Source organism: Ranitomeya variabilis, chromosome 6 (genome assembly GCF_051348905.1).
Source record: "Ranitomeya variabilis isolate aRanVar5 chromosome 6, aRanVar5.hap1, whole genome shotgun sequence".
NCBI lineage: Eukaryota > Metazoa > Chordata > Amphibia > Anura > Dendrobatidae > Ranitomeya > Ranitomeya variabilis.
Genome location: NC_135237.1, coordinates 400,963,836 through 400,989,196, shown reverse-complemented (window position 1 = coordinate 400,989,196; position 25,361 = coordinate 400,963,836). Strand labels below are relative to the sequence as shown.

Below are 25,361 nucleotides of genomic sequence, written 5' to 3'. Positions count from 1 at the left end.
AGTAAATCTCCAGCGTGAAACTTGGATAAAAGTTCAATTTATTTAGACAAATCCATTAAAATCCTTGTACCCCATCATTTGCTGTACCACTATGAAACATGATACGACCAACGCGTTTCGACCTGTTAAAGTCTTAATCATGGTATTGTACCATGATTAAGACCTTAACAGGCCGAAACGCGTTGGTCGTATCATGTACCCCATCATTTGCTGTACCACTATGAAACAAGGATTTTAATGGATTTGATCTACCGTAAATAAATTGAACTTTTATCCAAGTTTCACGCTAGAGATTTACTTCCTCCTTTTTTTTTTTTTCTGTTGTGGACAACGCCTCTGATCCAGGAACCTCCTTGCGTGAATTTCATTCTGAGTCAATCAAGACTTTTGTTCCTGAGCAAATTTGCACACAAGGACTTCTGCTTCAAACTGGTGAGCTGAATTTTTTCCCCTTCCCTTTTTTCCTTTGTATACACATGCGTTGTATGCAGATGCGTCCGTATGCGGCGTTTTGACGTGCTCGCCGACCGCACGTGAACGTAACTTTTTGCCGGTTCGTACATACCAAACATGTCTAGGTTCCTATTTATTTAAGTAGTAAAAAAAAAATTGCATAATTTTCCGATACCCGTAGTGTCTCCATTTTTCGTGATCCGGGCCTGGTTGGGGCTCGTTTTTTGCATGCCAAGCTGACGTCTTTAATGATACCATTTTCATGTAGATACGATCTTTTAATCGCCCAACATATGCAATGTTGCGGGCACCAAAAAACATAATTCTAGCGTTTTGACTTTTTTTTTTTTCGCTACTTCGTTTGCCGATTTGGATTAATTCTTTTTATATCTTGATAGATCTGGCGATTCTAAATGCGACGATACCAAATGTGGTGTTTTTTTTATTTTGAATGGGGTGAAAGGGGGGTGATTTGATCTTTTATATTATTATTTTTTTAATAGTTATGTGTGTTTTTTTTTAACTTTGCACTTGTTTTAATAGTCTCCACGTGAGACTAGAAGCTGCGATCATCTGATCATCTCTGCTACACACAGGCAATGATCAGATCGCCTGTGTGTAGCAGAAATGTTCACTTGCTGTGAGCGCCGACCGCGTTTGCTGCAGACACGGGCACTGATGGGCGGGATTAGTGACCAACTTTTAGCACGATCACTTTAAATGCCACTGTCCGAGATTGAGAGCGGCATTTAACAGGTTAACAGCCGCGGATGGAATGCGATTCCATCCGCGGTTTTTAGGGGCACATGTCAACTGTTCAAAACAGCTGACATGTGCCTGGAAAGATGTGGGCTCGACAACAGAGTCCACATCAAAGGGAGAGACATGACATGCGCTCTACATATACGGCTCATGTGAAGGGGGTAAGGAGAGAGCATCAGTGTAACAGTAGTGGATCGATCCTTAAAGATGCATATTCCACTGAAAAGATCGAGATTACCCATGGTAGAAAACCCATATCTGTTGTGATGTAATAATCCTAGGTCTGGATTATGATATGTGGAATCTTTATTCCTGTTTAATATAAGAATCTTATTGTTTGCAGGAAATACGTCAAGTCTGAAACCTTTATGACAGTCACAGATCCTGTTCATGACATTGCTTTTGCTCCAAACTTGGGCAGATCCTACCACATCTTGGCTGTTGCAAGTAAAGATGTGAGAATTTTTACCATGAAACCTTTAAGGTGAGTTTTGCTGTTCATAAAAAAAAAAAAGTCAATTAATTGTTCTTCATTACCAATTACGGCATTGCATAATATTAAGAAATCCATCAACTATGATGAGATGGTGAGGTTTTTTCACATCGGATCAACATGCACATCCAATGACCCAGTCAACATGTAAATACTCTGTATGGCTTTTCTTAAACTCAGCTAAGTTGTTGCCCTCCTATGGCCCACTCCACGTCTCCTGGTGTACTGGTCTGTCTCCTGGTATCTGCTCCATTCTCTAGTCTAGACACACTGCTGACAGATGTAGATGGCCTTCTTGCCACAGCTCGCATTGATGTGCGAACCTGGATGAGCTGCACTTCTTGAGAAACTTGTGTGGGTTATAGACACCACCTCATGCTACTGAACCTCTAGGGGTGAGAGGAATTGCAAAATGCAAAAGTGACTAAACCAAAAGGATGAGAACAGAGAAATGGTCTGTGGTCACCACCTGCAGAACCATTCCTTTTATAGTGGTTGTCTTGCTAATTGCCTATCATTTCTACCTGTTGTCTGTTCCATTTGCACAACAGCAGGAGAAATTGATTCACAATCAGTGTTGCTTCATAACTGGACTATTGATTTCACAGAAGTGTGAATTACTTGGAGTTAAATTGTGTTGAAGTGTTCCCTTTATTTTTTTTTAGCAATGTATATTTCAATGGCCAACAAATATAACATTATATGCTGCCCTCCTAAATAATTAACTGAATGCTCTGGTGCTACTGTTAATAAATGGTTGTCAGCTCTGTCACATGGAAGAAGGCACCGCTCTGACGTCCATATATCCTAAGGGTATGTGCACACGTTGCGGATTCCATTGCGGAATGTTCTGAGCGGATTCTGCAGAATCTGCAGGTAAAACTCCCTGCGTTTCACCTGCGGATTCCCAGCTGATTTAGTGCAGTTTTTGTGCGTATTTCACCTGCGTTTTTACACCTGCGGATTCCTATTATGGAATAGGTCTAAAACGTTGCCGAATCTCCACAAAGAATTTACATGCTGCCGCAAACAAACCGCGGCGTTTCCGTGCAGAATTTTCAGCACCATATGCACTGCGGATATTGTTTTTCAGAATTGTACATGGTGTACTGTGCAACGCATGGAAAACTGCTGCGGATCCGCAGCATAATCCGCAATGGGTGCACATACCCTTATACTAAAATGTCAATTGAAACCGATCTGAAAAGGTAAATCTGGTTATTCTGAAGATACGGACAGAGCCTTCATTTCTGACTATTCCTATATGTTTTCCAGGAAGGAGTTGACCTCGTCGGGGGGAGTCACAAAGTTTGAAATCCACACAGTGGCACAGTTTGATAATCACAACTCACAAGTATGGCGCGTAAGCTGGAACATAACTGGCACGGTTTTGGCATCTTCTGGCGATGATGGTAGCGTTCGTCTGTGGAAAGGTGAATGGTTATTTTGGGCTGTTTTTTTTTTTTGTTTGTTTTTTTAAAACCCCTTTCCGACCGGACGTAATAGTACGCCGATGTCAAACTCCCTCCCTTAGATGTCGTCTCCAGCGCTTAGCCCACATTTTTTCCAGCACATGTTAGCTGTTTTGAACAGCTGACATGTGCCTCTAACAGCTGCGGGTGGAATCGCTATCCACCCGCGATTGTTAACTAGTTAAATGTCGCTGTCAAACTCTGACAGCGGCATTTAACACGCGCTTCCGGCAAGCGCGCCAAAAATCCTGTGCATCGGTGCCCGTGTCACATGACTGCGGGTCGCCAATGGGTCGACATGACAACCAGAGGCCTCCAGCAGACCTCTATGGTTGTCACTGGTGGCAGGCGCTCATAGCAAATGAGCAATTCTACTACATACAGGCTATCTGATCATCTATTGATCGCTAAACGGAGTAACGAGAAAAAAATCAAAACGCCAGAATTACTTTTTTGGTTGCCACAACATTGCATTAAAATGCAATAACGGGCAATCAAAAGAACGTATCCGCACCAAAATGGTATCATTGAAAACATCAACTTGACATGCAAAAAAAATAAGCCCTCGCCCAACCCGAAATCACGAAAAATGATGATGTATGTATCATATATGATATATATATATATATGATCTATATTTCATATAGATCATATATTTTTTTTTATTTTTTTTTTAAACAAACTTTGGAAAAAAATTTCACCACTTAGATTAAAAAAAAAAAAAAGACCCGATACATATTTGGGGTCTATGAACTTGTAATGACCCGGATAATCATAATGGAGGTTCAGTTTTAGCATTTAGTGAACATTGTAAAAAACAAACACTGGGATTGCACTTTTTTTTGCAATTTCACTGCACTTGGAATTTTTTCCCCGTTTTCCAGTACACGATATGTTAAAACCAATAGTGTCGTTCAAAAAAAAAAAAAGCATTGGCCGTATTGACCAAAAAATTATTATTTTTTTTTATGGCTCTGGGAAGAAGGGGTGCAAAAAACGAAAACGCAAAAACGAAAATACTTCCAGGGGTTATACTAGTTTCAGTATAACAAGGTTTCAGCATAGAACAAAAGAACAAACTGCATTTCTCATTGCTCATTAGTACTGTTGGCAAAGTTTTATACCTGTCCTTAACATGCCAATGTACCATGGGTCTAATATGTTAACCAAAACCATAAGACGTCCATCTCAGGCACCAAATATCACATACTTAATTATAAGCGAGGTGGGAATCAAACAAAGGCTTCCATAACCTATCAAATGTTTTAGTACAATGTCTATTTTTATAGGAAGCTGCAGTATTTACCATCATCGCCCTGTGTGAAATGACGCAGGGTTCTTCTGTGCATCCATCTCATGGTGATAGCACTGTGAGCTAAAAACAATGTTTCCATGAGAAGAGTGCGAGGGTTGAGGCCAGGTCTCCTCATCAAGTATTCGTAATAAACACACCTTAGAGCAGACTGGTATAGAGGGTTTTATGATCTTGATGAGGATAGCTATGAGCTCCTTCCATAGTCTGCAATAGGAAGGCAATGCCACATCAGGTGTATAAAACCTGCTACCTCTTCTTCACGTCTACGGCAATCTGCAGTGGTAGAGCCACCCATTTTATATAACCTGCTAGGTGTCAGGTAGCATTGATGGACTATATACATTTGGATTACCTTGTCATTAAAGGGAACCTGTCACCCCCAAAATGGAAGTTGAGCTAAGCCCACCGGCATCAGGGGCTTATCTACAACATTCTGTAATGCTGTAGGTAAGCCCCCAATGTATCCTGAAAGATGAGAAAAAGAGGTTAGATTATACTCACCCAGGTCGCAGTCTGGGGCCTCCCATCTTCTTACGATGACGTCCTCTTCTTGTCTTCAGGCTCCGGCGCAGGCGTACTTTGCTCTGCCCTCAACAGGGCAGACAAAGTACTGCAGTGCGCAGGCGTCGGGAAAGGTCAGAGAGGCCCGGCGCCTGCACACTGCAGTACTTTGCTCTTCCCTCAACAGTGCAGATAAAAGTACGCCTGTGCAGGAGCCGCGGCAGGAAGACAAGAAGAGGACGTCATCGTATGAACATGGGAGGCCCCAGACCGCAACGCCCATCGGATCGGACCACCCCCCAGGTGAGTATAATCTAACCTCTTTTCCTCATCTTTCAGGATACATCGGGGGGCTTATCTACAGCATTCCAGAATGCTGTAGATAAGCCCCTGATGCCGGTGGGCTTAGCTCAACTTCCATTTTGGGGGTGACAGGTTCCCTTTAACTCCTTTCTGACCTCGGACGGGATAGTACGTCTGAGGTCGGATCCCCTGCTTTGATGTAGGTGGTGAGCCCACATCAAAGCCGCGACATGTCAGCTGTTTTGAACAGCTGACATGTGCGCACAATAACGGCAAGTGGAATTGCGATCCACCCGCCGTTATTAACGAGTCAAACGCTGACAGCGGCATTTAACTACCGCTTCCGGCCGTGCGGCCAGAAATGCGCTCATTGCCGATGTGTAGGCACAGTAACCAGAGGTCTCTTTGAGACCTCTATGGTTACTTATGCTGGCTTGCTGTGAGCCCCACCCTGTGGTCGGCGTTCATAGCAAGACTGTAATTAAGCTACATAGGAGCGATCTGATGATCGCTGCTATGTAGCAGAACCAATCAGACTATGCCAGCATCTAGCCTCCCATGGAGGCTATTGAAGCACGGCAAAAGTTTAAAAAAAAAAAAATGTTTAAAGAAAATATGAAATAAATAGAAAAAAAAAAAATTTAAATCCCCCCCCCCCTTTCGCCCCATTCAAAATAAAGCAATAAAAATAAAATCAAATATACACCTATTTAGTATCGTCGCGTTCATAATTGCCCGATCTATCAATAAAAAAAAAAGGATTAACCTGATCGCTAAACGGCATAGCGAGAAATTCGAAACGCCAAAATTACGTTTTTTGGGTCGCCGCGACATTGCATTAAAATGCAGTAACGGGCGATAAAAAGAACGTATCTGCACCAAAATGGTATCATTAAAAACGCCAGCTCGGCACGCAAAAAATAAGCCCTCACCCGACCCCAGATCACGAAAAATGGAGACGCTACGGGTATGGGAAAATGGCACCATTTTTTTAAATTTTTTATTTATTTTATTTTTTTTAAGCAAAGTTTGGAATTTCTGTTCACCACTTAAATAAAAAATATCCTAGACATGTTTGGTGTCTATGAACTTGTAATGACCTGGAGAATCATAATGGCAGGTCAGTTTTAGCATTTAGTGAACCTTGCAAAAAAGCCAAACAAAAAACACGCATGGGATTGCACTTTTTTTGCAATTTCACCGCACTTAAATTTTTTTTTCCCATTTTCTAGTACACGTCAAGGTAAAACCAATGATGTCGTTCAAAAGTACAACTCTTCCTGCAAAAAATAAGCCCTCACATGGCCATATTGACGGAAAAATAAAAAAGTTATGGCTCTGGGAAGGAGGGGAGCGAAAAACGAACACGGAAAATCCCAAGGTCATGAAGGGGTTAATTGCCGGTGAAGCATATTGCAGAGAGGTCAAGGCCTCGTTCCAGTCCTCTGATAGGGAGGGTATTACTGGCCTTCATTTGGCCTATACCAACAATGGCTGTGAGGACCTTCTCCTGCTTAGTAACCGGGTGTATAAAACAAAACAAAAAAAAATTCAACTCCTTGGATTCTGGCTCCTTTAGAGTCCCAATCAGGGGTATGAGGATATGAGAGAATATCCAATGTCTTGGGACTGGGTATTTAGGGCATGCCTTAGTTACAGATACCTAAAGAAAGTGTCTTGGGGCTTGATAGAGCTGTTGGCATTGATCAAAGGAAACAAGAACACCCTGGATATATACCTGCACCGATGTCTTGACCCTTAAGTTCGTACAAAACGGAGAATCTTGGGAAGAGCACTGCTATGTCATGAGAGGGACTCGGCTACTGTGTCCTTGAATTGGGTACAAATGGGAAAACAATGGAGTAATCCTAAACCACAACAGGGAATACAGGAGAAAAACGTTTATTTATTACAATATATAAAACCTCAAATGACATAGCAAAAACAAGAGGTCTTGTAGCAAAGGAGAAACAAGTACAAGGCGGTATTTCTATCCATCACAGGTATCCTCAATGGGACTAAAAATACCAAATAATGCCGTGATATGTCTGGGTAGTAACAAGTGTGGATTGGCTCAAGATCCTTTATAGTTTTAAAAAAATATATGCAGTGCATGTAGGGACACAGTATGGAAGAAAGGTAGATAAACTGTCCTTAGATATGTCAGTATTCTACAAAGTGCAGCTTATGCAAATTTTGAAGCGTGTCACTAAGGATACTACAACCAGTTATACTGCACCCGTTCCCACATATGTAGCCCAAGTCACAACTGGTCACAGATCAATAATGGGACCACGACTTTCCCATGATGTATGAGGATAGAATTCACCTCGCTGCCCCAACGCGCGTTTTGCTTTCTCATGGGGAGGTGCTTGTGTTCTTAAATTAAAAAATCTTTTTGCTGGCTCTGTACACTTGAACCGTCTTGACCCATTTTTAGCAGGAATGTTTGTTTTTCTATCCCCTGATTTTCTTTAGCCTTGTGGTACTGACCTATAGTAATGTTGGGCTGTTGGAGAGGGGAGCATTTCTCACTCCAAGGACCCAGCGTGGCCATAACTACCACTAGAACAAAAACAATATTGTCTCCCGGCATTAGAGTTCTCAACCGCACCATTACTGCTCACCATCTTCTGTCTGTAAATTTAAACATAGCCTAAGTTTTCTCTGATGGTCTCCCTGATCACGAGTGTGCTAGTGTTCTTATATCTCTAGCCAATGGTATCATTGTCTTATTTGTTTTTACTATGGGGTTCTCTTCAGCAAACTACATGGACAATTGGAAATGCTCTGGTGTCCTAAAGGGAGATGGGAACCCTGTGAATTCCAACCAAGGATTCTCCGTGTCCTCTGTTGGGTCCGGCAATCAAAGTTTACCAAACTCCGTTAATGGGTCATCTTCATCCAGGTAGGCAGTGCTCGACCATTACTTGAAGAGTTAGGAATTGCATGGAGTCAGATCTTACAGAAATAAAGCAGTGATTTACTGTATAAAGTGTAGTTTCCTCCTGTTTCTATTAAGAGTGTGAATTTTACCACTTACCATAGTGCTGTGGTCCTTACATGAATCCCTCCAACAGTTCTGATTGAATTCATCGCTGATATATCTACAAGCCATAAAAGTGCACTTACTTGAAGATTGTGTTTTAGTAAATTGCTGTATTCCCTGTTAAATAATAGTTCTGAATCCTGATTATCGGTCTGTTTCTCTGATACTCCTGAATATATATTAATAAATATCCAATGTAGTCATTGCTATTCCCTTTTGTAAAAGGGGGTAAATTGTCTGACACTGCACTACATGGACTGTGGCAGACAAATACGAATACCTATTGACCAATTTATTCTCACATTTGTAGTGGAAATGCTAGAGGAACAGCACAATGTAGAGTTTTATGCAACGATCATGTCCATTTAGGCTAGGCCTACAGGGCGACTTAGGCTGTGACAGTTGTTGTGCGACTGACATTCTCTCGGTGCCGCTGTTACATCATGGCACTGTGACCCCTAAACTACCTCTACCCCAAAGTCACATAAATACTGTTGGATTTGACCTAGTGTAGGAGTTGCAATGCAATCTAATCCCTTGTATAGCGCCACGATGTAGCAGCGGTACCAAGAAAACTTCGGTCTCGAGATGACTCTCGTGGCCATAGTTTCCGTGCAACCCTAGCCTTAGTGTCCACCACGCACAGCACCGTATGTCTTTGTAGCAGTTGTGCAACTCGGACCTATGTAAGTGAATAGGACACAGCTGCAGTGCAAAGCACAGTCACTACCAAATTATTGGTCCCAGCATTTTTCAAGAGAAGCCAATTTGAAAAATTTAAGGAAATGCCATACAAAACTGAAGCTGACATATAGAAACAAACAAACATGAAAACCAGTATGAATCTAGCTGCTCGTTGGCGATCAGTTTGCTGTCCATGTGCTCAACATCCAGAGCTTTGAGTCAGTAATAACCTGTGTAGTAGTGCGCACTAGTGATTTATTTTATTATTTTTCATACGGACAATGGTCAATGTGTTGAGATGTATAAAATAGGACCTGCAGTATGCACTATCTGTCTTTATTCTGGACCAGGCTAGAACATGGCCAGTACATAGATAAGCACACGTTTGATCCCATGTTTGCTTTATTGATGTGATAGTTCTATTTTTTACCATTTTACAATATTGAGCGCCTCACCATAACCCGTTTTACCTGAGTGATGCCCTTTTTCTCCCTCCCTGTTTGTGTTGTGTCCTTAACAGAGTGCACATTTGATGCCGAGCTAACCGGAGTAACTTTGCTGTTTGCTGCTTGTTGCATGCCCGCAGGAATGGATCCCGAGATTTTCCTCTCCACGACACACGGGAAGCCCACTTAATCCTAAGTGTTTGTCTGATATTTTGTCGTTTCAAATTTATTAAAATTATCTTTGTTACTAACTAAAAGGAAGTTTGTACTTTTTAATAAAAACATGTTGACGATATGTACAAATAAATCACTAAGGGAAAAAAAAGATCTCTTACCCTTTGTGTTCTTGTCTTTAACCCCTTCACCCCCCAGGGCTGTTTGCGCTTTCATGACCAGGCCAAATTTTACAATGACTAGTGTCCCTTTGAGGTAGTAACTCTGGAACGCTTCAAGAAATCCCACTGATTCTGAGGCTGTTTTTCGTGACATATTGTACTTCATGATAGTGGTAAAGTTTCTTTGATATGACTTCCTTTTTTTATAGATGAAAATTTGGCGCATTTTTTAATACTTTTAACTTTTATGCCCTTAAACCAGAGGGCTATGTCATACAAAATAGTTAATAATTAGCATTTCCCACATGTCTACTCTACATCAGCACAATTTTTGAAACATGATTTTTTCTTCGTTAGGAAGTTAGAAGGGTTAAAAGTTCACCAGTGATTTCTTTTTTTTCTTTTTTCTTTTTTGACAAAACTTAAAAAACTGTTTTTTTTAGGTACTACCTCACATTTCAAGTGACTTTGAGGGACCTATATGACAGTACCCAAGAGTGACACCATTCTAAAAACTGCACTCTTTATAGTGCTGAAAACCACATTCAGGAAGTTTATTAATAATTCAGGTGCATCACAGGAAATTTTAGGAGGTGGAAGGAAAAAATGAACGTTTAACTTTTTCACAAAAAGTTTACTTTAGACCCCAATTTTTTTCATTATTACAATGGTAACAGGAAAAAAATTTGTGTGCAGTTTCTCCTAAACATGCCAATAACCCATGGGGGGGGGGGGGGCACTCTTTGGGCGCATGGCAGGGCTGTGAAGAGAGAGCGCCATTTGACTTTCTGAATGCAGAATTTGCTGGCATAAGTAGCGGGCGCCATGTCATGTTTGCAGAGCCACTGATGTACCTAAACAGTGGAAACCGCCCACAAGTGACCCCATTTTGGAAACTAGACCCCCCCCCCAATGAATGTATTTAGATGCATGGTGAGCACTTTGAACACCCAGGTGCGTCACAGAAGTTTATAATGTTGAGCCGTGAAAATAATGAAATCACATTTTCCTCACAAAAATGTTTTTAGCTCCAAATATTGCATTTTCATAAGGCTAACAAGAGAAATTGCACCATACAATTTGTTGTGCATTTTCTCTTGCGTACGCCGATACCCCATGCGTATAGGTTTTCTATGGGATTCACTTCAGGACAAAGTGCTGGCCATTCCATTTGAGGTACCCCAGTCTCCAGCAGCTGTTCCCTAATGATGCGACCTCGAGGAACTGGTGCATTGTCATCCATGAAGATGAAATTAGGCCTGTGTTGTTCAGGCAGAGGCTCAATGACTAGATTAATGATGATATTCAAGAAGTAGGAGATTGTCACTGTACAATTCACAAAGTGTAGGGCAGTTCTGTATTGACTAGACACATATATATATATATATATATATATATATATATATATATATATAGAAAAATAAGGCTAAAAGCCACAGCCAGCTCACCTACAGACCGAAGGAGCACGGAGATATCGTCCTGACCAAGACGTGCAGCAATGGAAGATGAGGAAAAGGTGTATACTCCAGCTCCTAAAATCTTGATATTCTTTATTGGTGCATATAAATATAGCGTGATATCCTCATCACTGCATCCACCTTTGAGCAAGGATTTTAATCACGCTATATTTATATGAATCAATAAAGAATTTCAAGATTTTAGGAGCTGGGGTACACACCTTTTCCTCATCTTCCATTGACTAGACACACCTGCCCACATTAACACCACCACCAAAGGCGAATCTGGTGACAGCAGTGGCTGATGCATAGTGCTCTCCTTGATGTCGCCTACATAGTTGTTGGTTATTTCTGCTCTGCATGACTCTATTTTTATCCGTGAACAGCACTGAGGCCCATTAGTCCCAGGTACAGCGACGACGCTTCCTTGCCCATACAAGAAGATGATACCTGTGCCTAGCACGCCGACCACACTGATGTAAACGTTTTTGAATGTTCTGACTTGACACTCGGTTGCCTCTCGCATCCCTTAAAAGTGCCTGGAGTTGTGTGGCATTCATCATCTGATTCGGAAGGGCGTTGTTCACAATTAAGGCCTCTTTCACACTTCCGTCTTTGAGCTCCCGTCGAAATCCGTCGACTTTTGAAAAAAACAGGATCCAGCAAATGTTTGTCGTTTCCCGTCGTGCACTGGATCCGTCAGGCGGGGACAAAGCACAGAGGAACGTTTTTTCTGCACGTCGGAAAATCGCTCAGCGACTGATCCTGCGCTGCCCGTCGTTGGCTATAATAGAAGCCTATGGACGCAGGATCCGTCGCTGACTGTCAAAACCAGCGACTGGTTCCATCTTTTGAATCTGAGCATGCGTGGAAGAATTTCCAGTCGGGGAAATTCTCGCTCGCTCTCTTTTTACTATTGATGCTGCCTATGCAGCATCAATAGTAATAAGATATAATGTTAAAAATAATATATAAAAATAAAATCGCAATATTCTCACCTTCCGGCGTCCCACGCAGCGCTACCGATGCTCCCGGCAGCTAGCGTCCCCAGTAATGCATTGTGAAATGACCCGATGTGAAGACGCATACACAACAGGTGCACATAGCCTTGACGGGTCCGTTAGAAAAACGGGCCCAGTGCACCCATTTTTTTAGAATCTGCACAGGATCCATCATTTCAACATTTTAACGGATCCCATGCAGATTGTAAAAACGGAAGTGTTAAAGAGGCCTATGCGGTCATCAGTGTGGGATGTGGCCAAAGGACGTCCACTGCTCTGCCTGTCTTTGACTCTTAGGGTATGTGCACACGTCAGGATTTCTTGCAGAAATTTCCTGAAGAAAACCGGAAATTTTCTGCAAGAAATCCGCATTTATTTTTTTTTTGCGTTTTTTTTCGCTTTTTTTTTTTTTTTTTTAGCATTTTGCAAGCGAAATTAGCTTGCAGAATGCTAAAGTTTTCTAAGCGATCTGTAGCATCGCTTGGGAAACTGACTGACAGGTTAGTCACACTTGTCAAACATACTGTTTGACAAGTGTGACCAACTTTTTACTATAGATGCTGCTTATGCAGCATTAATAGTAAAAAGATATCATGTTAAAAATAATAAAATGGTTATACTCACCCTCTGCAGACAGCCGATCTCCTCAGCGGCTTCCGTTCCTATAGATGGTGTGTGCAGGACCTTCGATGACGTCGCGGTCACGTGACCGCGATGTCATCGCAGGTCCTGCACAATCTCCATCTATAGGAACGGAAGCGGCAGCATGCACCGCTGAGAGGCGGGAAGACTCCTGGGGCCATCGAAGGTGAGTATATGACTATTTTTTATTTTAATTCTTGGTTGTTTTTTTTTACCAATTATATGGTGCCCTGTCCGTGGAGGAGAGTCTCCTCTCCTCCACCCTGGGTACCAACCGCACATGATCTGCTTACTTCCCGCATGGTGTGCACAGCCCCGTGCGGGAAGTAAGCAGATCAATGCATTCGTAGGTGTGCGGAATCCCCACAATTCCACAAATTTAATGAACATGTTGCTTTTTTTTCCGAGATGCGATTTTTTTTTTTTCACGGAAAAAAATGCAACATTTGCACAAGAAATGCGGAATACACTTAAAATAATGAGAGGCATATGTAAGCGTTTTTTTCGCATTTTTATAGCGAAAAAACGCGAAAAATACTGAACGTGTGCACATGGCCTTAAAGTCTATCTGTATCTTTGCAACCTGCTGATGACACTCTTAGCCCAGTGGTCACTTCCATCTGAGAACATGAGAATGTGCTTCGGGGCGGCCTGTGGGCAGGTCTCTCTTGGTTTCTCTGGCCTTACAGCAGGAAGATAGCTCTGCCTACAGCCCCGCTCTGGAGTACAGGCATATGATTAACTGAAAACTTCCAATGTTGATTAGACAAGACAGATTTCTTTACCCCAGGTATCATTTTAATCAGCTTAACACTGGCCACCTGACAATGCCTGTAGTTTACTTAGCAAAATCCTGCTGGCAGGTTCGCTTTTAATGAATTGTCCCCAATGTACTACATTTTTGCCCTTTTATTTTCCCCCTTCTATAGCAAAGGCTCTATTCACAATGGCAAATGCTTCCTACTTATATTCCAAGAAACTCATAGGGAAACAAAAATGGGGAGAGGGTACTTTTAGGTACTATACATCTACTTTTACACCTAAAGTGAACAGAGCCTATCCTAGTTGATACAATATAGAAGTGTGACAATGAGCCACGTCTCACGGATAAGTCGTGATAGTCAAGGAGGCAGAGGTCAAAAGCCAGGAGGATGCATCATAAACAGAAAGAAGAGACCAAGGCATAGTCAAATAATGGACAAGATCCTAGGTCAGGCAACTAATGATTAACAAACCATACAAGGCACAGATAGACAAACCACACAAAAGCCGAAATGTATGTCTGGCAGAGGTCTGGGACTAACAGCCCTGCTAAGTAGCTGGGTAATCACCTGGGACAGTAAACACCTGAAGACAGCAAGCACCCCCACTCTCTGATTGGACGGCCAAGCTGTCAAAGTACTGACAGCTTCAGCACACCACTGTACCAGATTGGCCAACTGAGCCGTCAGTAACTATCCGAGACACACTGAGGGGTGGAATTGTGACAAGAAGCCAAACTAAAATAATACAAAATGCATTAATGTGCTGTTTTTTTATTTTATTTTAAAAGCTCAGAATATTTAGAAAAAGAAAAAAAACTCTTAAGAGCCCTAGTTGCTCCTGCTGACACCTGAATGTTTCTACCTACAATATCTTATATAAATATATCTCTTTAAGCCCTAAACACTATTGTAATTATTGCTCTATTATAAAATTACCAACCATTCTCCCTATACAGCTTTCCCTTTTTTCTTTACTGCTTATGACGTTTCATTTGAGAGGAGTCTCCAATGGGACGTCCCAGAGGTTGGCCCTACAGACACTTCTCAGCAGCTAAGGGTACTTTCACACTAGCGTCGTAATGCGTCGTTTTTTGGAGAAAAAATGCATCCTGCAAAATTGCCTGCAGGATGCGTTTTTCTCCATACACTTGCATTAGCGACAGATTGCCACACGTTGCATCCGTCGTACGACGGATGCGTCGTGTTGTGGTGGACCGTCGGCACAAAAAAAGTTACATGTAATGTTTTTTTGTGCGTCGTGTCCGAACTCCGCCCCCGCCTCCCCAGACATCACAATGAGGCAGCAGATGCGTTGTAAAACTGCATCCGCTGCCCCCGTTTTTTTTTGTTTTTTTCACAGTATGCGTCGGCACGTCGCATTGAGACGTGCGTCGTACGACGCTAGTGTGAAAGTAGCCTTACAATCACTCCAACAGCTTTGTCACCGCCTTAGCCTGATGAAGTACAGTTTCTGGGGGAGGGGGGGCTGATGGAAAATTGACCACAGCTTCAGTTGCCACAATTCCTGCTTTTGACTACTGCCTCTTTTCCTGAAATGAGATGTTGTTAGGGGGCAATGATAAAAGCAGGATAAGTGACTGCATCGGTGCATCTATCCGCGCCCTCAAACGAGATTTCATCAGGGAAAGGAGATAAATGCAGAGTGAATGACACAGGCACCGCTGCTTGGTGATAGTTTTGAGGGTGGTGATAGTATCTGTGGCAGTGCTGCGGTCACTCACCCTGCTTTTATTACCACACTCTGACAACATTTCATTTCTGGGAACGGGATGGCAGCAAACAAGCGTGGGCATAGAAGAAATGTGGAGGTGACCACTGAAGCTGCGGTCACTTCTCTATCGTCCCCCTAAAACAGGACTTCATTAGGGGATGGTGGTGACAGAAGCTGTGGTAAGAGACTGCAACGCTGACCCCTTGATGGCCTGTTTCAGGGAGTGGTGATAGAAGGAATTAGTGACTGCAGGGCCATACTCCCGTGACATTCTATTTGAGACTTCTCTCAAAATATCACAGGAGGTTAGGAAATGCCGACATAGGGAATAGCTGCATAGGGAGAATGGTAGGCAATTGTATAATAAAGCAAATCACAAGAGGTTAGGTCTTGAAGATAGCGCTTTATAAATTACATTGTAGATTTTAGATAACCCCTTTAAAAACCTCATTCATTGGCTGAAGCAGATCACCACTATTGCCAGTGATTTGTTCCAATGTGGGACACTGGCTTTGAAAGGGACATGAAGACAGCACCTTCAAACCGCTAGCATCCGTGTTGCTGAAAGCTCTCTATGATATATATATATATATAGCTGACAAATTCACCTTTGTTATACGTTTCTGCTTTAGTGGACATGATTACCTTCCTGTAATTCAGGGGGCAGGCACTACTTTAAGCTAAACTATATAAATTACCTCATCATAGAGGATGAGGATATGAACTTTAGTGCCACCTATTGAAAGTAGCAATCCTACAAGTCATTATGGACCCTTTAAGAAGTCTTGCCATAGGACTTAAGATAAAAGCCAAACCAAAAACTCAGTTTGCATGTTTTGCGGTGCTGCCCCTCATCAGAGCAAGGCATGAGATCTGATTTGGCTGCTTGAGAAGCCTCTGAGGTCAAAGGGGTAATGTTTCTCCTTGTGGAGAGTGACATGCTAGGGTAAGAAGGCTCATAGGACATGCAATGCTCCTTTGAGATTAAATTAAATTGAATTAAAGCGAACCTGTCAGCAGGATTTTGTTAAGTAATCTACAGACACTGTCAGGTTGGCACAGTTATACTGATTAAAATGATACATGGGTTGATGAAATCCATCTTGTGGTTGTTGTTTAATCTTTATTTGTAGTTTTCCGGATCACGAGAATCTCATTAACTGAAAACTGAAAATACAGATTAAACAACAACCACAAGACGGATTTCATCAACCAAGGTATCCTGCTGACAGGTTCACTTTAACCCCTTAACCCCCAAGGGTGGTTTGCACATTAATCACCGGGCCAATTTTTACAATTCTGACCACTGAGGTTATAACTCTGGAACGCTTCAACGAATCCTTTACAACACCATTTTTTTTTTAGGGACCACATCACATTTGAAGTCACTTTGAGGGGTCTATATGATAGAAAATAACCAAGTGTGACACCATTCTAAAAACTGCACCCCTCAAGGTGCTCAAAACCACATTCAAGAAGTTTATTAACCCTTCAGGTGTTTCACAGGAATTTTTGGAATGTTAAAAAAAAATTGAACATTTAACATTTTTTCACATAAAATTTACTTCAGCTCCTATTTGTTTTATTTTACCAAGGGTAACAGGAGAAATTGGACCCCAAAGGTTTATTGTACAATTTGTCCTGAGTACGCCGATACCCCATATGTGGGGGTAAACCACTGTTTGGGCGCATGGCAGAGCTCAGAAGGGAAAAAGCGCCGTTTGACTTTTCAATGCAAAATTGATGCCATGTCGCGTTTGGAGAGCCTCTAATGTGCCTAAACATTGAAACCCCCCACAAGTGACACCATTTTTGCAAAGTAGACCCCCTAAGGAACTTATCTAGATGTGTGGTGAGCACTTTGACCCACCAAGTGCTTCACTTCATGAACTTTTCGCCCCCAATTTTTTATTTTCCCAAGTATGTGGGGGTAAACCACTGTTTGGGCGCATGGCAGAGCTCGGAAGGGAAGGAGCGCCGTGACTTTTCAATGCAAAATTGACTGGAATTGAGATGGGATGCCATGTTGCGTTGGGGAGCCCCTGATCTGCCTAAACATTGAAACCCCCCACAAGTGACACCATTTTGGAAAGTAGTCCCCCTAAGGAACTTATCTAGATGTGTTGTGAGAACTGTGAACACCCAAGTGTTTCACTACAGTTTATAACGCAGAGCCGTGAAAATAAAAAATCCTTTTTTCCACAAAAATTATTTTTTAGCCCCCGGTGTGGTATTTTCCCAAGGGTAACAGGAAAAATTTACTTCAGCTCCAATTTGTTTTATTTTACCAAGGGTAACAGGAGAAATTGGACCCCAAAAGTTGTCCAATTTGTCCTGAGTACGCTGATACCGCATATGCTGGGGTAAACCCCTGTTTGGGCTCATGGGAGAGCTCAGAAGAGAAGGAGCACTGTTTTACTTTTCCAACGCAGAATTGGCTGGAATTGAGATCGGATGCCAAGTCGCATTTGGAGACCCCTGATGTGCCTAAACAGTGGAAACCCCCAATTCTAACTGAAACCCTAACCCAAACACACCCCTAATCCCAACCATAACCTTAACCACACCTCTAACCCGAACATGCCCCTAGCCCTAATCCCAACCACACCCCTAACCCCAACACACCCCTAATCCCAACCCTAACCACACCCCTAACTCCAACACACCCCTAATCCCAATCATAAACCTAACCTAACTTTAGCCCCAACCCTAACCCGAACTGTAGCCCCAAACCTAACTTTAGCCCTAACCCTAATGGAAAAAGGATTTGATTTACTTTTATAGCCTATTCAGGAAACTTCCCCTACGGCTGCGGAATCATCAGCCTGCAGGGGCTGCTCTCATTCTAAGCACAAGCAGCCATATAGGAAGCACGTCCGTAGCTCGTCCCCCAGGCTCTCTGGTGCCTCGGCGTCCGTTAGCTCCGCTTCCCGCTCTCGCTCCCCAGGCACCTCTTCGGACCAGGACTCTGAACCTGAGTCTGATGAGCCTCTAGATCTGGAGTCGCCAGGTTATCAGAGCTCTGTAGATAGTCTCATTGAGGCCGTCAACCAGTCCCTTAAGGTTGATGAGGTACCGGCGACCTCCAGTATGGATAATTCGGTGTCCTTCAAAAGGACCAAACGTACTCATAGGGTGATTGCCAATCACCCAGAGTTCCAGGACATAGTCCAGCGACATAGGGAGCGTCCGGACAAACGCTTTACAGGCCAGAGATCTCTGGAGTCCAAATATCCTTTTTCTCCTGATCTCCCACAAACAATGGACAGAATCCCCTCCTGTGGATCCTCCTGTTTCACGTTTGTCCTCTAAAACCCTTCTATCCGTGCCGGACGGCTCTTCTATCAAAGATCCCATAGATCGCCTAGTTGACAGTCTCGCTCATTCAGCCTTTGAGGCTTCAGGCTCGGCCCTCTTTCCCTCCTTCACTGCTACCTGGGTAGCCAAAGCTGTGACTTGTTGGGCAGACTCTCTGCATAAGGCCTTACAGAACAGTGATCTCTCTGACATAGCGAAGCTAGCAAATCAAATTTCCTTGGCTGGCGATTACTTAGTAAACGCTTCCCTGGACGCGGCGAACTGCTGTGCACTTACAGCTTAAAACGCTGTGGCGATTAGGAGAGCGCTATGATTGAGGAACTGGCGAGCGGACTCCGCATCTAAAAAGTCCCTCACGTCTCGCCATATCTCAGTGGCCGACTATTTGGTGAAAAGCTGGACAAGCTGATTTCAGATGCTACAGGGGGAAAAAGTACTCCCCTCCCCCAGCAGAGATTCAGACAATCATTCTGATAGCCGCAGGCTCGTTTTCGGCCCTTTTGTGGAACTTACGCATAGCATTCCTCGGCCAGTTCCCCTGGTTCGGGGTGCCGCGCCGGCAGAGACAAAAGCCCACAGGCTTCTTACAGGCCCAACCGTTCCTTGAGGGGCTGCAACACGTGGTCTAGGTCCAGGGGATCCAGACCCCAACCATCTTCTAAATGACTCACAACCTCGTCCGGATGACACAAGCAAAGTAGACGGACGCCTTCTTTTGTTTCGTCATGCCTTTGTTTTCGTCAATTTTTCCTTCCCTCCTCCAAACCGGTTTTTCGCTTCTCGCCCTCCCAAAGCGGTAACGCGTGCTTCGGCTTTTTCCCAGGCCATCGAGTCGCTCCGCCAAGACGGAATTATTGTCCCTGTCCCAGAGGACGAAAGGTTCCGCGGTTTTTATTCAAACCAAAAAGGATGGAACAGTTAGGTCCATCCTGGAGCTAAAGCTCCTGAACAGATTTGTCAAAGTCCATAATTTCAGGATGGAATCCCTTCGTTCCATCATTGCCTCGATGGAACAAGGCAAATTCTTAGCATCCATCGACATCCGGGATGCGTACCTCCTCATCCCAGTCTTTCCACCTCACGAAAGGTTTCTTCGCTTTGCCGTCGGAGAGGAACATTTTCAGTTCACGGCCTTGCCTTTTGGCCTCGCCACCGCCCCCAGAGTTTTCACAAAGGTCATGGCGGCGGTCATGGCCATTCTGCATTCTCGGGGTCTAGTCGTGTTTCCCTACCTAGATGACTTACTCGTCAAAGGCCCATCTTTCCAAGCCTGCGAGCGAGGTGTGCGTCCGCATTTCCTTAGATACTCTTTCTCGGCTGGGCTGGTTGATCAATTTAAAAGTCATCTCCTGTTCCGGCTCAACGGATCTCCTTTCTGGGCATGACCCTGGACACCTCCCTAGGGTTGGTGCTTCTTCCTCGGGACAAGGTCCTGGCTCTTCAACAGGGGGTCTGGAAGCTTCTCCAGCCGTCCCCCTGTTCCATCCGTTTCGGCATGAGGATTCTCAGGAAGATGATGGCCGCAATGGAGGCGACTCCATTTGCGCAACTACACCTCCTTCCCCTCCAGCACGCTCTGCTGGACGCATGGGATGGGAGTCTGTTTTCCCTCGACCAACTGTGTCCTCTCTCTCCGGGTCAAGCAGACACTCCAATGGTGGATGTTCCGAACCTCTCTTCTCCAAGGGAGGTCCTTCCTCCCAGTCTATTGGCTGGTAGTCACTACCGATGCCAGCCTCCTTGGCTGGGGAGCGGTCTTTCGCCATCACACTGCGCAGGGAACCTGGACTCATTACGAGTCTCGCCTTCCAATCAATATCCTGGAGATACGTGCGATTCAGCTGTCCCTAAAGCGGTTCCATCATCTCTTAGCAGACAGCCCCATCCGTATCCATTCGGACAATGCCACGGCTGTGGCTTATATAAATCATCAGGGGGGCACCCGCAGCAGAGCTGCAATGTGCGAGGTAGAGCACACCCCTTCGCTGGGTCGAAAACAACCGCTCGGTCATATCGGCCGTTCACATTCCAGGAGTGGAGAATTGGGCCGCGGATTTCCTCAGCCGGCATGGTCTTGCCTCAGGAAAGTGGTCTCTCCATCAGGACATATTCCAACAAATCTGCCTTCGTTGGGGTGCTCCGGACGTAGACTTGATGGCTTCCTGGTTCAATGCCAAGGTACCTCAGTTTGTGGCCCGGTCTCGGGACCCGAGAGCAATCGGGGCAGACGCGCTAGTCCTCCCTTGGAGTCAGTTTTGCCTTCCTTACCTGTTTCCTTCCCTGCCCCTGCTTCCCAGAGTCATCAGGAAGATCAGGGCAGAGGGTGTCCCGGTAATTCTCATCGCCCTGGATTGGCCTCGCCGGGCGTGGTATGCAGAGCTGGTCCAACTCATCGCAGACATTACTTGGCGCCTACCAGATCATCCAGATCTACTTTTTCGGGGCCCGATCTACCACCAGAACTCAGGGGCCCTGTGTGTGACGGCTTGTCCATTGAATCCTGGGTTCTGACTCAAGCAGGTTTTTCCCGTGAGGTATTTTCCACTTTGATCAATGCCCGAAAGCCGGCGTCATAGAGCATCTAGCACCGGACCTGGAGGATCTTCTTTGAATGGTGCAGAAGCACAGGTCATCCTCTGATGGTTTTCAACATCTCTACTGTCCTGGATTTCCTCCAATCCGGTCTGGACTTGGGGCTTTTGCCGAGTTCCCTTAAAGGGCAGGTCTTGGCCTTGTCAGTCCTTTTTCAACGAAAAATTGCTTCCAAACCTCAGGTCAGAACGTTCTTTCAGGGAGTCTCTCACGTGGTGCCTCCATACAAAGTGCCTCTAGAGGAGGATGGAGAAATAGGGATTTTTGTGCACTCGCCATAAAATCCGTTTCTCCGAGCCACTCATTGGGGGACACAGCACCCACCCCTGTTTTGGCTTGTTGCCTATGATGAGTGTTTTAGTCTGACATGTTGTTCCTACGGTTAAATCTTGTTAATCTCCTACTGCTTTGCTATGAACTGGTATTATCCGGAGCCAGTGGGCGGTGTATACTGCAGAGGAGGAGCTAACCCTTTTTGTATTTACTTAGTGTCAGCCTCCTAGTGGCAGCAGCATACACCCACGGTCCTGTGTCCCCCAATGAGTGGCTTGGAGAAAAGGATTTTACGGTGAGTACACAAAAATCCCTATTTTTCTTTTATTTAAACTGTTAATTATGCAAATTGTCTCTTCAGAGATGAAGAGAACTAGAACTCTAGTGCCACCTATTGGAAGGTACCAATCCTACAACTCAATGTCAACCCTTTAACGAGCCTTGTCATATGACTTAGAATAATAGCCACAGCCAAGCCAGATCTCCACTTTGCACCGACGAGGAGCAGCACCCCGAAACAGTGTCTGCAAATTGAGATTCTGGTTTGACTATTATTCTAAGTCATGTGACAAGGCTCGTTAAAGGGTTGACATTGACTTGTAGGATTGCTACCTTCCAATAGGTGGCACTAGAGTTCTAGTTCTCTTCATTTCTGAAGAGACAATTTGCATAATTAGCATATTTCCCAGAGGAGCATAGCGGCTTTAAGTCTCCTCATCTCGGCATGCTTAGCATGTCAATCTCCCCAAGGAGAAACAATACTTCTTAGATATTTATACTGTTACAATTGTATGTAAGGTTGGAATTAAACATGCAGAAATGGAGGCAGCATCTAAAAGCATAAGGGCTTTCTTTCTATTTCTCATTCTTTTTTATTCCTTCTGGTGTTGGCACAGAATGTAATGAAAACTGCATGTGTGCTTCCAACCTTTTAGTGCTTTTTTCTAATAAAGATGTCCATTTGAAATCAAGTCAATGATCTCACTGTCAGGTGTCAATCAGCAGCTTTCCTGGAGGGGTGACTGTGTATTTCTTGGAGCAAAGGAGAGGGATCTGGACCCTCCACAGGCTGCTGAAGCCCTTTTGCATTTTACTTGCCATTTGCTTTCTGAGATCTCATTTCAGAAGGGTCATGAAATATGGAAAGGGTGAATGAGCTCCTTTTTAGTGATCAGTGGGTTGTTAGCTTGCCAACAAGGTAAACTCTGACATGTAAAGATTTAGTTTGTTTTTTTTTTTTATAGAAGTATACTGTTGCATGTTGTAGTAGTCATGATTTCTGTTTTTCCGATCATTGTTGTAATTAAAGCAGATCAGTCACCAGGTTGCAAACTGCATACATCATTAAAGGGGTTGTCCGCCTTATTGTACAAGTCTGCAGTCACTCTGACTGCAGGTTTGTGAATCCTCACAATACACACACTGTGCGCTGTGAGGATTCGTCGAACCAGGGTCATCATATATGACTGTAAGTATGCCATTTATATACTTCCCATCACATTCCGATTAGATTTGTCCAGCCTCACTCAATACAGTTGTGTTGAGCAAGGCCACGTACATCTGGATGGTACGTGATCGCAAGTCACATACTTGCCATCATCAGAACTGGAAAATCCTCACAGAGCACATATAATGACTGGAGGCTTGTACCCTAAAGCCGGACAACCCCTTTAAATGGAGCTTTTAAACCCAATGAGTGAACAATCTATGCCAGAATGGCTGTACATTTTGAAAGTTTAAACTACATTTCCACACTTTTAGCCTGACTGACAGCTCCTTAGTGTCCTTCCTCCCTGCTGATCTGACACTGCTCAGTACAAGCTGCAGCTGTCAGTCACGCTGGGAGAGTGGAGACTCATGAGCTATTACTCTATGGCTGGACTTGTAAAATGTTTCTTTTACTATCAGGATTATTTAGCAATTCCAAGTAGGTACCCCAGTCTTGCCAGGTGTAAAAAGATTTATTTAATAATGTATTTAGTTTAAATTGTGAAATCTGATGACTGATCCTCCTTAATATTTTACCTTACTGTATACCTATGTTCTTTGAATCATGTTTTCTTATTTTCGTGGTGCTTTATTCTTTCCTTTTTTCAGGCATTTCTTTCCCAATCTGGACAATGCAACGGTTGGCTCAAGATGGTCCAGTTATGCTCATTTTATGCCTTCACCTTCTCTGGTAGTGAACCCATGTGAGACTGATCCATCAAGCCCTACCCGTTCTCACCCTCGCAGGCGATACAATCCACCTCTCAAGCCTTTACCTGAACAATAAGGATTGTAAATGCAGATCATAGATACTACTGGGTAGTGGGATGATGGCTATAAAACATGAATTTACATACAATATGTATCTAGTTTTTAAAAGTAATCTCTTTACACTTTGTTAGATTTTTGGCTAAAAAATAAAGTGAGCAAACAAACTTGCCTGTGTTGTTGTATATAGACTGACATACTCTAGTACCAGACCTACTCACAGTCTACGGCAGGACCTGATAATAAATATGGAAATCTGTATGTTTCATATTTGGAGAAAAATGTTTAAAATTAATCACATTTCAGTCACAGTTTGTGACGGAGGGCAACATTATTAAAGTTTGTGTGCGCAAATAAACAAACCTATTACAGAAGGGATCTATTGCATCTGAGTCCAGTGGGCGGTCCTATTCAGTGACTGACAGTCAGTCTTCCCTGTATGACTGTGCAAATATAGTCAACCACTAGTAGGACTGCCCTCTGGACTCATGCAAACACCAGAGATTTCAAATAATAAATTACAAGTTATATTGAATCTTTTCAATTAAACCTATACACACTGCTCAAAACAATAAAGGGAACACTAAAACAATATAACTCCAAGTAAATCAAACTTCTGTGAAATCAAACTGTCCACTTAGGAAGCAACACTGTTTGACAATCAATTTCACATGCTGTTGTGCAAATGGAATAAACAGATGGAAATTATTGGCAATTATCAAGACACCCTCAATAAAGGAGTGGTTCTGCGGGTGGGGACCACAGACCACATCTTACAAATATAAAGGTCCTTCTCAAAAAATTAGCATATAGTGTTAAATTTCATTATTTACCATAATGTAATGATTACAATTAAACTTTCATATATTATAGATTCATTATCCACCAACTGAAATTTGTCAGGTCTTTTATTGTTTTAATACTGATGATTTTGGCATACAACTCCTGATAACCCAAAAAACCTGTCTCAATAAATTAGCATATTTCACCCGTCCAATCAAATAAAAGTGTTTTTTAATAACAAACCAAAAAACCAACAAATAATAATGTTCAGTTATGCACTCAATACTTGGTCGGGAATCCTTTGGCAGAAATGACTGCTTCAATGCGGCGTGGCATGGAGGCAATCAGCCTGTGACACTGCTGAGATGTTATGGAGGCCCAGGATGCTTCAATAGCGGCCTTAAGCTCATCCAGAGTGTTGGGTCTTGCGTCTCTCAACTTTCTCTTCACAATATCCCACAGATTCTCTATGGGGTTCAGGTCAGGAGAGTTGGCAGGCCAATTGAGCACAGTAATACCATGGACAGTAAACCATTTACCAGTGGTTTTGGCACTGTGAGCAGGTGCCAGGTCGTGCTGAAAAATGAAATCTTCATCTCCATAAAGCATTTCAGCCGATGGAAGCATGAAGTGCTCCAAAATCTCCTGATAGCTAGCTGCATTGACCCTGCCCTTGATGAAACACAGTGGACCAACACCAGCAGCTGACATGGCACCCCACACCATCACT

At 43.4% G+C, this 25,361-nt stretch overlaps 1 protein-coding gene across 2 annotated transcripts in view; it reads left to right on the top strand.

Annotated features, from left to right (window-relative positions):
* The window catches only part of SEH1L (SEH1 like nucleoporin), a 59,762-nt gene extending 35,759 nt beyond the window's left edge, over window positions 1–24,003 (top strand). The window contains exons 6-9 of one of the 2 annotated variants that reach the window (XM_077270152.1): window positions 1,559–1,699; window positions 2,984–3,141; window positions 8,063–8,207; window positions 23,690–24,003. In XM_077270152.1, coding sequence (XP_077126267.1) covers window positions 1,559–1,699; window positions 2,984–3,141; window positions 8,063–8,207; window positions 23,690–23,867 — 622 coding nt within the window. In that variant the 3' untranslated portion in view covers window positions 23,868–24,003. Of the gene's footprint in view, window positions 1–1,558; window positions 1,700–2,983; window positions 3,142–8,062; window positions 8,208–9,552; window positions 9,736–23,689 lie in introns of those variants that run through there. The other variant, XM_077270154.1, reaches the window with a different exon arrangement.
* Window positions 24,004–25,361: the final 1,358 nt, after the last annotated feature.